Here is a 12,507-nt window from a genome sequence, read left to right as displayed (position 1 = left end):
AAAAAAAAAAAAAAAAAAAAAAAAAAAAATGTCACTGGGGTCCACCTAACAAGCAACACCTTCAGACTGAAAACCATGCCCCTACCGCAAACACCAGCCCTGACTTCATGACTATTTCCTTTTCCCTCCCCGATAGCAGCTCTGAAGTGGACTGCTACTCCTGTCTAAAACTAATGCCCGACAACTAATGGGGCAGAGAAAAGTCCCCAGCAAATACTAGAACCTCTTTAGGGAAGGCCCCTCTGGCCACCAGGTGAGAGAGGATGCAAATAATTTTAAAGCCCTTTCTGAAGCCCAACTCTAAAATTCTCCTCAAAGGCCAGCACTCCTTCACCATGAGCACATAGTCAGTGCTGGAGTTGGAACGGCCTGAGAAGCACGAACAAGGACCTGCAATGTTCTCAACACTGCTACACTCTCACCATGGGGATGATGCAGAAAACAGCTCTCCAACATGACAAGAGATGAACACCAAGAGAGAAATTTGTGGGGAGGGAAGGAAGTGACACGGGTGGGAGGAAGGTAGGAGGTGAGAGCAGCTGGTATGCTGTGTGTGTGTATGTGTGTGTGTGTGTGTGTGTGTGATCCTCAAACATAGTAATAACAATAAAGGGAAGAGAGTCCTCCCTTATCTCGAGGCAAGCTGCTACCCATTCCCATGTCTCTTCCAGTGCTGGCTTCCAAAAGGCCCAGAGAAAAGCAACATATCAAAGGAACATATGGTTTGTAGTTGTTCTGGTTAGGTTTCTATCAGTGAGGTGGGGAACATGAAGAAGGGTTTATTTCTCCTACGGGATCCCACTCCATCATCAGGAGAGCTCAGGGGAGGAGGTAGGGGCAGAAACATGGTAACAGAAATGGAAGCAGAGATTGTGAAGAAAAGATGCTTAGTGGCTTGTTCCTCCTGGCTTGCTCAGTCTGCTTTTATACACCATCTACAACCAGGGGATATGCCCCACAGAGTGAGCTGGGCCCTCCCACATCAATCATTAATCTGGAAAATGCCCTACGGACTTGCTTACAGGTCAATCTGATGAAGACAATTTCTCAACTGAGGTTACCCTCTGCAGATAACACTTACCAATGTCAAGCTGACTGGAAAAACAAACAAAAAAACCAAAATCAAAAAGAACCCTAACTAACCAAGAGAGCATTGTCTCCAGAATGCTAGGACCACCAATGTCCATCAAAGCCCTCCCATCAGCCAAGAACAATCAAAAGTGCATCCATGGCTGATTCTGGGGTTCCTCGACAGCTTTCTAGTTCTAATCTTATTCATGAATCAGAGTCAACAATAGTGATCTCAGTAGTTTGGCAATTTACCCACTTCCTATTGGACAAGGAAATGCTAGGACTGACTCCACCCCACTGCAACAAACACAACCAGAACCTCACAGTACCTCTCTCACTCAGCCTCCAAAGATCTAGGGCTTACTCATTGGTAATACTAAATCTCCAGTTGGCAAGAACTCTCTCCTAACTCCCATTCATACTTAGGGTCAGGTTGACAGTAAAGGAACGACCCACAGAACTCACTGTAACCTGTGTGTGAAATGAGTCCCACTGTGCTCTTGGAAATGAAGGCTTAGAGTGGGTTTTCTATGCCCAGGTGAAAGGGGCTCGTCAGATGCCAGGAAGAAGAAGCGCTTCTGGGAAAACTGCTTCTTGATACTCTCTATACAATGAAAAGTCTGCACAGATATGATCAAAGTCATAGAACAACCTTGGAGAATGGCATCTGACCCATGACTGTTTATAGAAAGCAGGTAAGCAGTCAAGAGAAGGGAGCTAGGCAAGAAACTCTTTACTCCCGTAAGGAAAACAGAGTTGGGTTTTTCTCTAACTCCTGTAGCCTTTCATCTCCTCTACATTTCTTCTTGTGGACCAGTGCATACAAATAAGGAATAAGAAATAAGAATAGGAATAAGAAAGAGCAGAGTAAGTACAGGCCACAGAGGCGGCTGCCACCCGTCAAGGGGTATCATGGTAACCCAGTAGATCACAGGTGAGAGAAACCAGAGGTCACAGGGCTAAGATTTCTTTCTTATTACATGCCCAATACTGTGCTAAGGATTTTGTCAAGTATCATTTCTTTCTCACAATAAACATATGAATTAAATGCCACTAATTAGGCCTCCTTTATCTTATTCAGTTGTTTATTTACTTTAGTTGTTGTGTTGCTAGAGATTGAACTTGGGACTCAGACATGCTAGGCAAGCATCCTACCACTAAGCCACATCTCCAGCCCTTTGAGGTTCTTTCTAAAAGTGAAAGATGCCACATTGCTATTAAGGGCTAACTCTGACATTGTATCCAGGTGGGCCAGAAACTAAAACAAGGCCTACGCGTAAGACAAAATGCTGCAGTGACCTTATCTGTAACAAGTATGTGTGCCCTAGAGTCCAAGAGGACTATCAACTTAAAGAGAGGAAGGAAGGGAGTAACCTCCTTCCACATACTCCCTAAGTTGTTTTCCTAAGCAGCTTCCAATCAATTATCTAGAAGGAATCTGATTCTAATGAATGAACGGATCATAATCAACGAACGCCTACAGCACCCGCCTGCTGAGAGGAAAGACTGGAGAATGAGGAAGACCCTGGAATAGGAACTGTCCAGAGAAGACAGTTTCGCACAGAGTTATTTCAAAAAGATTTTAAAGTTCTAGAACATCAGATGATCTAGCATGCCATAAACTTCATGGCCCATCAGTGTAACTCCTACAGACTTCTGAGTGCTGTGTGCCAGCCACAGCGACAGGCCCGGGTTACCATAATGCACCAGGAAAAGGCAGTACTAACTAATGGGATGGGTGCAACACAAGGTCACTGTGAATCCTGTCACTGCTGACAGCAAGCTAAGCAAATCTCTCCTTAGGTTCATCTGCCACCCTCTGCACATTAGGCCCTTCGGTCCCATGATGAACAGGAGAAATTTGCTGCTCCATTGCTATTTCTTGGGATTTACATAATAACATTTTTAAGTCCTATGTTGAGAAACTGGCAGATAAATGTGTGCACTCGCCAACAGATTTCCCTGCATTGATGAGAGGCTAGAAGGCAGGGTGCCTAGGTTGCCTTCCCACCCACTCCACTAACCAGCAAAGCCCACTCCTACTTAAAATAGGTTCAAACAGCCAAGGTTCTCACTCAATCCAAAAGCAAAACAACCCCCCCTAAAACTTCAGTTCTGACTTTGTGAACTCTAGAGCCGAAGAACTTCTCAGACAGCTTGCTATCTATCCCTAAGAGCCAGGAAGCAATTCAGAAAGAATGATGCCCATCCCCCACTGACCACCCCACCCCTGGCCATGAAGTCAGAGCAGCATAACACCCTCTGAGGAAGGAAAAGCCATTTCCTGCCTGAAAGGTCAAAGGCATGGAGGCCAGCACTCCAACCCAATGGGCAGGAAGGCAAAGTCAAGTAGCATTTCAAACAGGCAGCGAGAAGGGGAGGGGTGGGAAGCCCGAACCAGGAAAAGCAGTTCATCCGCTCTGTGGCTCTGAGAGACAAAGACTGCAACAGGACAGAGAAGCCTGGTTCTCAGCACAGGCTGGACAGAAGGACAAGTCTGCTGTCCTCGCATGCATCATCCTGAAGCAAAGAATCTAGCACCTTGGTTCACCCAGCTTACACTGCAATATTTAAAGAGGCGTGGCTAACTGGGCAGGCCAGCTGGCTGTTGCCAGCTCCGTGCAAAGGGTGAGAGGAAGGAACTTCAAGAGAAAGAATGAGTCACTGAAAATACTCTCTGCCTTAAGTAGTAATACTCTGATAAACTGTCACTTCTACAGAAACCACACGCGCAGCTGTCTTCAAATTACCAGTGTATAAATGACGAGAACCCTTCAACTGGACCCGGGAGCAACCAATGCACAGGCGAAGCTGCCCTCTACAGGCTGAACATTCAAACAGTCTGTTACGTAAGAGGATCGAGCCTCTTCGGCAAACAATCTCAAGAGTCACACAGTTTCACAAAGACACACAAAACGACCCATTCACATACTTCTACATAAACTACCTTCATTTAAAATTAGAATGGTTTCCTGGGGAGATCATAAACTGAATGTGGACATAAAACTTTCTCTTTTGTGGGAATCAAGCTATGAAGAAGCACAGCACTGCGTTCAGAATCTCCCCCTAGTGGGCCTTCTTCACGTGGACCCTTCCTGTGCCTGAATTCACTCTCATATCGTAGATAAACCCACAAGGCTGTGGGAAAAAAAGCAAGCTGACGGCAAGGTGGTGTGGGAAGGACTTCTAGCAAAGGTTTAACATAAGGAAATTTAGGTCCCACAGCGTGGAGCACACAACATTTGCACACAGGGGACCCCATCAGAGAGGCAGACTGCTATATCCCATCTTCAAAACTATCTCAGCAGTTACAATCTGCTCCATCTTGGTACCAACAGTACAGCTAGTGAGAGTCACAGCCCATGTTCAAACCTAGGGCTCCTTCTATCTTTATTTAACAATATGCAACCTTTGATGAAAACACAACATGGAGAGATGTTTGCTGACTGAGTGGAGGGTACTAATTATTTTTTTAATTCAGATCTTCCATAAATGTCTAGCTTCTGGTTTTCTGGCTTCAACTCAACTTACTATACTTCTACACAAAAGCAAATTTTGTGTGTACATGCTAGAGCTTTAATTTAACTGACAGCTAACTAATGTTCTCTAGTCTCATCACGAAAACACCCAAAGGAAAAATAAATAAATAATGCAGTTTCAAAACTGAATTCACCATAAAAAAATTAATATTGGGCAATCATATATACATAGTACTATATTAAAGGCTACAGGAAATTATGGTTTTTCTGCCTCTAAAAGCAAACCATCTGAGATAAACAAAATTAAACAGAAGTACTCAAAACATTTCAAACTGAACAGCTAGCCAACCAATACAACGAAAGCATGTTACAGGGCTACTCCAGGGTACCTTGGGGATGGAGGGAACAGAACAGGTAGCATGTGCAGGAGAGAGCTGAGAAAGGCTCGGGAAAGCTACCTCACGACTGCCGGTGCAGCGTCTGCAGGAAAACTTCAAAATGGCCCTACAGAATTAGGTGAGGCTTCTACAGAAAAAAATCTAATAGATTCATAAGCTTGTGGCATGTGACACCTGTCAGAGGAGTGTATGCTGGGCCTGGGGTGCAGGCCCGTAGACTCTCGTACTTGAGAGGCTGAGACAGGAAACAGTGAGTTCAGGGGTATAGGAGTCCCGTTCTACTTGTGGTCTCCAAGTCCCCATCCCCCGTGTTGCTCCCCACCACCACCATCTAGTGATCTGTGTTTGCCCCACTTCTGCATTTGGCAGTGGAGGAGAGAATTGTTTAACAGACGGAGTTTCTGTTGGAGTCAGCCAGCCTTCAAAAAAAATTTAAAAATTTAAAAAAAAAAAAAAAAAACCTAAGACATTCTAATTGTTTCCTTTCCCTGGGTATAAACATGACCCCCCCACCCCACTACTCTGGTTCAACAAATCAAAAGAACCCTTTAGTTTCTATTTCTATTCTTTACCATATGGTTTGGTGGCCGCTCATGGAAAACATTAGGGAGAAAATAATCTATGTGTCACTTACATCTGTGAGAAATTTCTTTAAAACAAACCAATCCAAGGGATGCTGGCAAGTGACCACCCCCATGATTCTTCAGCTTAAGTAAATATTTTCCCTACATTTGCTCACTAATTTCCATAAGATAGTGCATGATGGAGTTAATTATTCAAGTGACTGAAGGCAGACGCTGGTCAGTATTAATGAGCCACATGTGTCTGCCAAGAAAGGCTGCTTTTCCATGATGCCCATTTTTAACCCAATCCAGTCAATTAACCAATGTAAAATATAAACTTTTCAAGAGCTAGGTCTGTAGCATGATGATTCAAAGGCCATCAAAAAGTAATTTTTTTAAAGCTACTAAACTGAAGCTACTGATGAAGAAAGAGGGGTGGGAAAAGGAGAGGGAGTTGGATGGAAAGAAGCGGCAGAAAAGATAAGGCGGGCTGATGAAAATGCTCTATTTCATGAAGTGGGGTCAGGGGGTACGTACCATTTTAAAGGCCTTGGTGGGATGACCTTCCACCTCACTACAGGTCCCCCTGCTCAACACCATGCTAGCCCCCCAGCGCCTCGATAATGAAGTGCCACACAGTAGGAAGGGCAGGGTGTGGGGAAGTCCACTGAATCTACTTCATGCCTTCCTCCTACTCTGCTGCTTCTTTACTTGAATACCATCCCCGCCCTGTTCTCTGTCTTCGGGTTCATGGGGCATTCTCTGCAGGTGTGCCTGCTTCTGGACCCTTAGCTCCCGGTTAACTAGGATGCCGGCGCTGGTGAGTCGGGGCCTATCTTCATTTCTTTTCCTGCAGCCCACTTAGGGGAGACAGGATTTGTTTTAGCTTATAGTTCCAGGTTACATCCTGTAGTTGTGGGGCAATCGTGGCTCTAGTTGCTTCAAGACAAACCCGTTACACTGCTGTCAGAGCGTGCTTAGAAGCCAGGAGCGCTGAGCACACGCACGTGCAAGCTGGGCCTTCCCACATCAAGTGACGTCATCAAGACAGCCCCACGCAGATATGTTTGTTCATAAGCCAACCTAATCTAGACCACCCCGAAATGACACTTTCTTCCAGATGATTCTAGAATGTGTCAAGCTGACAGTTACAACTAACCATTAACACCACATATTACAGAATCAGGATATCTCACACCATATTTTCGTAGTCTAAATAATATAAATCACGCTTGCACCTTGATAAATTACCACATTAATGGCTACTACCATACTTTAGTACACAGTAGTTTATCTAATCTCCCCAGAGCACACTCTGGGTGTCCTTCTGTCAGTTCCTCTTTTGCATCCATTCCCTAGGTACTAGCTTGCTTTTGGACCCTTGCCTCCACGGTACAGCAAGCAAACAGAGGACTCTGAGGGAGGCATAGTCTAGAAAACCAGAACCTAGCACCAACCCCTCCCTGCTGAAAGGCACTGGTGAAAAGGACAGGGTGGGAATCCTCCAGGGAAAAGGACTTAGAGCTAAGCTCACCAGAGAGTTGCCACTTAGCACAAAGAACTATCTTTTACTTCTTATCCAATGTCAGGTCCCAGGCTGTCCAAATATCCAGAAAGGAGCTCAACCTGAACTATAGGAGGATTTCTGGGTTAGATAAAAGCCAGCATTCCTCAGGAACTTGTAAAACCAGTTCCCATGTGCCAAGAGGCTCCCTTTCCCCTTACCTCTAGCAGAAAGGACAAAACCTTTGGTTGTGTATCAAAGCCCATGTGTGGAGGTGGGAGGGTGAAAGGGGTGCTCTCTTAGTGTCACAGGTACCTGTGTACATTTTAAAGCTCTCACCCCAGTCTCCTTCCCACGACTCTTGCTACCCACCGTCCTTAGAGCCCACTATTCCTTGTGTGTGTCCCTCTGTGTCTGTCTCCTGCCCCCATTGCTCTCACTATGCCCCATGTCTTCCTACCCACACTGGCTCCTCCCACTTCCCCAGCCCTGGCCACATCCAATCTGCTGGCTATGCTCAGTCTACTTTTTCTCTCTGCTCTGAGCTCTTCTGGAAGCCTCTGGCCATTCTCTCTCTATATCCACAATAAAAATCTTCCTTAATGATAGAAGGGTCATGTTGACAGTTTCTTTACTGCCCTGCCTCACACTCTATGTGGATGTGAGCAGTCTATTACACACCAGAGTCAAACAAAAGGGGCAAAACGCAATGCAGAACTGTGGCTTAATCCATGAGGTCCGCCCGGAACTCTGAAAGGAAAGGCTCCTACCAACCCACCTGCTCCTCAGTGGAGACTCAACAGTCGCATTCTGGATCCTTCCAACACCATCTGTATCAAGCCACTGAGGAATATGAAAGGTTCTGGGAAGAAATGGACTGCCTCAGTCTAGTCAGCATACTGAGTACGAAACACTCTTGGCTTGCTCAGAATTTTAGCCTGCAAAGCCCCTCCCCCTCCCTTTTCTATTTTGGAGACACGGTCTTACTAACAACCCACTCTGGTCTTGGGTTCCTGGGCTCAAGAGATCCTCCTGCCTCATCCTCTGAAGAGGTGGTATTATAGGTGGGCACCCCTCATGCCTGGCTTGCAAAGGTTTTTACGAGCTCGATGAAGGGTTCATGGACGTGTTATCAAGAGATGATAACCAAGATAATTTTAACTGTCCCCAAAGTAACTCCCAGGCAGTCTTCTGAAGACACAGTAGTTCCAGAAAACAGCATGGTTTTTTTTTTTTTTTTTTTTTTGGTTGGTTGGTTTGGTTTGGTTTTTGTTTGTTTGTTTGGTTGGTTGGTTGTTTTGGTCTTTTTTAATTAAAAAGAGGATTTCCTGGCATTGTATGGGTCTTGCTGTGAGGTTTAAGGGCCCTGGTGCCAACCCTGCTGACTTGGAACAGGCAAAACAAGTAAGCACCACATATGGATTCCACTGAAAGAACCCACTGCCATAGAAAGTAAGACAAAGAACTGGAATCCCATTGAACAAGCCTAGTGCCGTGTGTGCATTTGAGTGAGAGAACCACAGATGTGAAGGAAGACACACAATTTCACGGTTTGTTCATCAGTCTATCTGTTTATTATCTACTGGTTGATTAAGCAAGTGACTTGGTATCTTTTCTGAGTGTGTACAAAAATTAATTATAAGCCTTAACAACATATTTGAGTATGACTTCTTTCATTCCCAATTCCTATTTGCTACATTAATTTCTTAAGGAAAAACCCAGCCAAACACCTGATATAATCATGTTGAACAGACTACTTTCTTTAAATATCTACCCTTCTCCTGGAGACACAGCACACATTCCTGAGCATGGAAGACTAGCATTAAAGTAAAACCAAACAAACCCAGTGATTCAGACGTGAACTAAACAAAGGGAGGCTGAACTGACCTTCCGCAATGACCTAGCATCCAGTTCCAACTGGACACAGAAGAGTGGAATGGGGGCAGGGGTACAAACACTGTGAAGGAAAGATAGTAATAATCTGCCCCTGAAAAGAATGCCTCAGCCTCTTACCTGTCTACTGCTTCCACATCAAAGCAGAATCTCTTCTCGATGGAGTCTGTCTTTCGCCGTGTGCAGGATTTGAGGGTGACGGACTCATCTTCTCCCTAGAGGGAACACACAGACTGTCAAAGTGAGGCTAGAAGGCATGTCTGCTCCCCTCCAGGACGAGCATGGCACATCAACAGGATTTCATGTCCACTTCCCAAATCTGTGTGTTTACAACCTACTGGGAGGGAATGGCGACCACTGAGTCTCTCAAGCCAGCATCTTCTACAGCTAAGATAGACACCCTAGTATGTAGTTAGCACAGGTTAGCATGGTTGCTGCCGCATAGTACACATCTGGTACTACCATTCCAATCTGGTTTGATTTGCAGAGGTGACAAGAGATAAAGACCACAGTCCTCTCCTAACCGACTATCTACGATCTTTGGTTAGTCATCATTTCTTCAAGAAACAGGTGAAAGATCTCTAAGAAGTGCTCAGGTGACATCAAGTACCTCTCCATCCATGGAACTGACCATAGCAAAAACTATCTGCTGAGGAAGATGAGGAATAAAACAACGTCTCCCCATCAAGTCTGAAGGGAAATTCACAAGACAGCAAGCACCCTAAGGACCGAGGCTTGTGGTCTTTGCTTACTACTCTTGTATCTTCTGAGCCCACCTAGGTCCTGGATAGAAGAGGTGTTCAACATATAGCAGTTTTATTGATAAACAAGATGTGATAAACTGCATGTGTTTAATGTTTACACCTGTTACTGTGTCATCTGTAGATAGCCATCAAACTATCAATGAATCTGAGATAAACTTTTTCAACACTCCTTACTCCTGCATGTCAAACACACCTTTGGTGATCCACCCACCTTCTAGATCATCTCCAAGAAACCAGTGGGTCTGATTTCTGCTGTTATGGGCTTGTTTGCATGTTGTATAACCTTACGGAAATGCAGGCACAGAGTTAAGTATCTGAGTCTTTCATTAAGCATGAGTATTCCGTGGCTTGTCCGTGCTGTGCATATCAAGAGTTGGCTATTTTTTCTACTAGTGACTGTCTCCATATGAGTGAAATGTAACAATCTCACATAACGCACTGCCTGCCTAAAAATACAGTAGGAGCTCTCTGTAAATCCACCCTGTCACTGGGAATTCATTGCTGTTTCTGTTTCTCCCACTTTTTTTCCCTAAGAGGAGAAAATTAACAAATTCACCTGCCCTGCCAACATAAGGTGAAGCATAACTTCAGATGGTGGACGTAACCGCCACTACAGTCAGCAGACAGACAGACACAGCCCTGGGAAAGAAGTGTTTTTATTCACATTCCTTACATCTACACCTACTTACTGGAGAGCAAAGATTACTTTCACAGATTGAGAATTGTGCTTTACCCATTCTATAAGATGCAAAAGTATCCCAGCTACTTGGGAAACCTAGACATCAGCTCAAGGCCAGTCTGGGCTATATGAATTCAAGGTTAGTCTGGGCAACTTAGAAAACCTACCTCAGATGAAAAGAGCTGAGAATCTATCTCTATAATGAAGTGTTTAGCTGGTATATGGGAGACCTTAGATTAGACACCCAGCATCACAGAGGGGGATACTGTTTTACACTAAGGTCTTACATTGGACCTGAAAAAAAATAGACTAAAATTCAACCTGGAGTCACCCAAGCAGATATTCTCCATCATGAAACTAAACTGTTATCTACCAAGAAACCAGAAGAAATGAGAAAGACCAGTACAATTGCTCAAACAGGTCCTTCAATTAGCAAGGAAAACTGAAGTTCTTTGTGCCTTGATTATCCCGCAGATGCACACATGCACATGTGCACACACACAGGAAGTAACTTAAACTAGCCTGATGTTTAACCAACCAGATCCTTCCACTGTTCACTCTCCTGTACCCTCTCTATAACATAATAGGTTTCACGTTATCATTGTTTGCAGCCTCCTACATGCTAGGAAAGAGCTCTTCCCTGAGCTTCATTCTCAGTCCAGAGAAACCACTCTGAAATCACTGATTATTCTGTGCTGTTTCTGAATTCTTCAGCCTTCCTGTCTTAAAACTAATTAGTCTACTGCTTGCCTTACCACAGCACTTGTTTGGTTCTAGTGATGCCTAATTGAGAATCAAAAATAAAGTCAATTAACCTCTTCCAACTACATGATTCCACCTCTGTCCTTTGATGAGCGTACTCACCCATCAAAGAAGTTTGACCTTGATGGTGTTCAACTACAGTTCAAACTCAATAGGGCTGGCTTCTATTATGAAAGTGTAGATGAAGGACCATGAAAAGGGTGTGGGTAAGGTAGATCTATAGTACCATCAGACATGAGCACAAAGGAGGGACATAGAGAAGTAGGAGTAACCAGAAGCCCATGGTAAGAAGCAAAAGGGGAGAAGAAGGCTGAGAGGCAGGAGCCTGTGATGCCTGGATATAGTCTTCATCCTGTGAGGATCAGGAGATGATAAAGGGTAGTCAGGGGAAGGGACAAAGCTGGCCGTGACTAATTTAGGCTTCAGGGGTTGCCTCTCTTGGAGGGTGGAATTCAGAGACATTCTTAACCACACATGAGGTCTGGTCTCAGGAGGACAGAGCAAATCTGCTCAGAAAAATCAAGCCTAAGGCTGGGGGTAGAAAGAAGTGTAAGCGCTTTTGTAGGGAGGAAAACAATCTACATGAAAGGTGATGTGCCCGAACTGCAAGCACTTCACCTCCAGACCCCTGACAGCTGTGCTCCTATTTCCTCCACTGGAAGACAGAAGATTTGGCTTCAGGAGCAGAAGATTCTGACTCCAGACTGAGAGGTTGGCAACTCCCTGGAACTCATGGATATAAATTTAGAAGCAAGTCAATATCTCTAATCCCCAATTTCTCCCTTTGTTTAAAGGGGGAAAGCTCAATCAAATAGCAGCACAACACAAGACAATGAAGGGTACTGACCACCCTAAAATGGAGCATAAAAATAACCGGTTATAATTAGGAAGATGACTTGTTACAGTAGCAAGTTCCTAAGGGAACCTTCTCAGGCTCTGCCCCACACTAACAACCCACTGAGGTACTCTTAAGGAATCTCACAAAAGAAGTCTTTAGACAACCAAACACTGACCACTGTATATATCCCCACCCTCCCTGACAACAGTGATAAGATGAGAAATGAAACTGAGTTCATTAAATACTTGGAAACATGCAAAATGCAAGTCCCAAAGCCAAGCCTGTAGAGGAGAATAATCCAGTCAGCTGGTTTCTGAAAGAAATGACATGTAGGAAAGGACCATGACCCATTCCAAACAAAGTAAGCTTGCTTCTGTGAAAACCAGGGGACACCAGTGGCTTAGGTATAATTTGTAATATTCTCTTCTATCTCTATCTGTTAACATGTGTGTTTTCCTAAGATAATTTTTAAGTCAACACCACCTCTGCTAAAATGAAATAATAATAATAATAATAATAATAGTAATAATAATGAGAAGGAGGAGGAGGAGGAAAA

The 12,507-nt window shown here is 44.3% G+C and overlaps 1 protein-coding gene across 3 annotated transcripts in view; it reads right to left on the bottom strand.

The window, feature by feature from the left end:
- Nucleotides 1-12,507, bottom strand: part of ARHGAP26 (Rho GTPase activating protein 26) — a gene marked incomplete at its 5' end in the record, with an annotated part of 370,628 nt that overhangs the window by 233,369 nt on the left and 124,752 nt on the right. For all 3 annotated transcript variants that reach the window (XM_080920301.1, XM_080920302.1, XM_080920303.1), the window contains one exon: nt 9,029-9,123. In XM_080920301.1, the coding sequence (XP_080776427.1) occupies nt 9,029-9,123 (95 nt within the window). The remainder of the gene's footprint in view (nt 1-9,028; nt 9,124-12,507) is intronic.

The sequence above is a fragment of the Micromys minutus genome (assembly GCF_963924665.1).
Source record: "Micromys minutus genome assembly, chromosome: 8".
Classification (NCBI taxonomy): Eukaryota; Metazoa; Chordata; class Mammalia; order Rodentia; family Muridae; genus Micromys; species Micromys minutus.
This window is presented reverse-complemented; position numbering and strand designations above follow the sequence as displayed.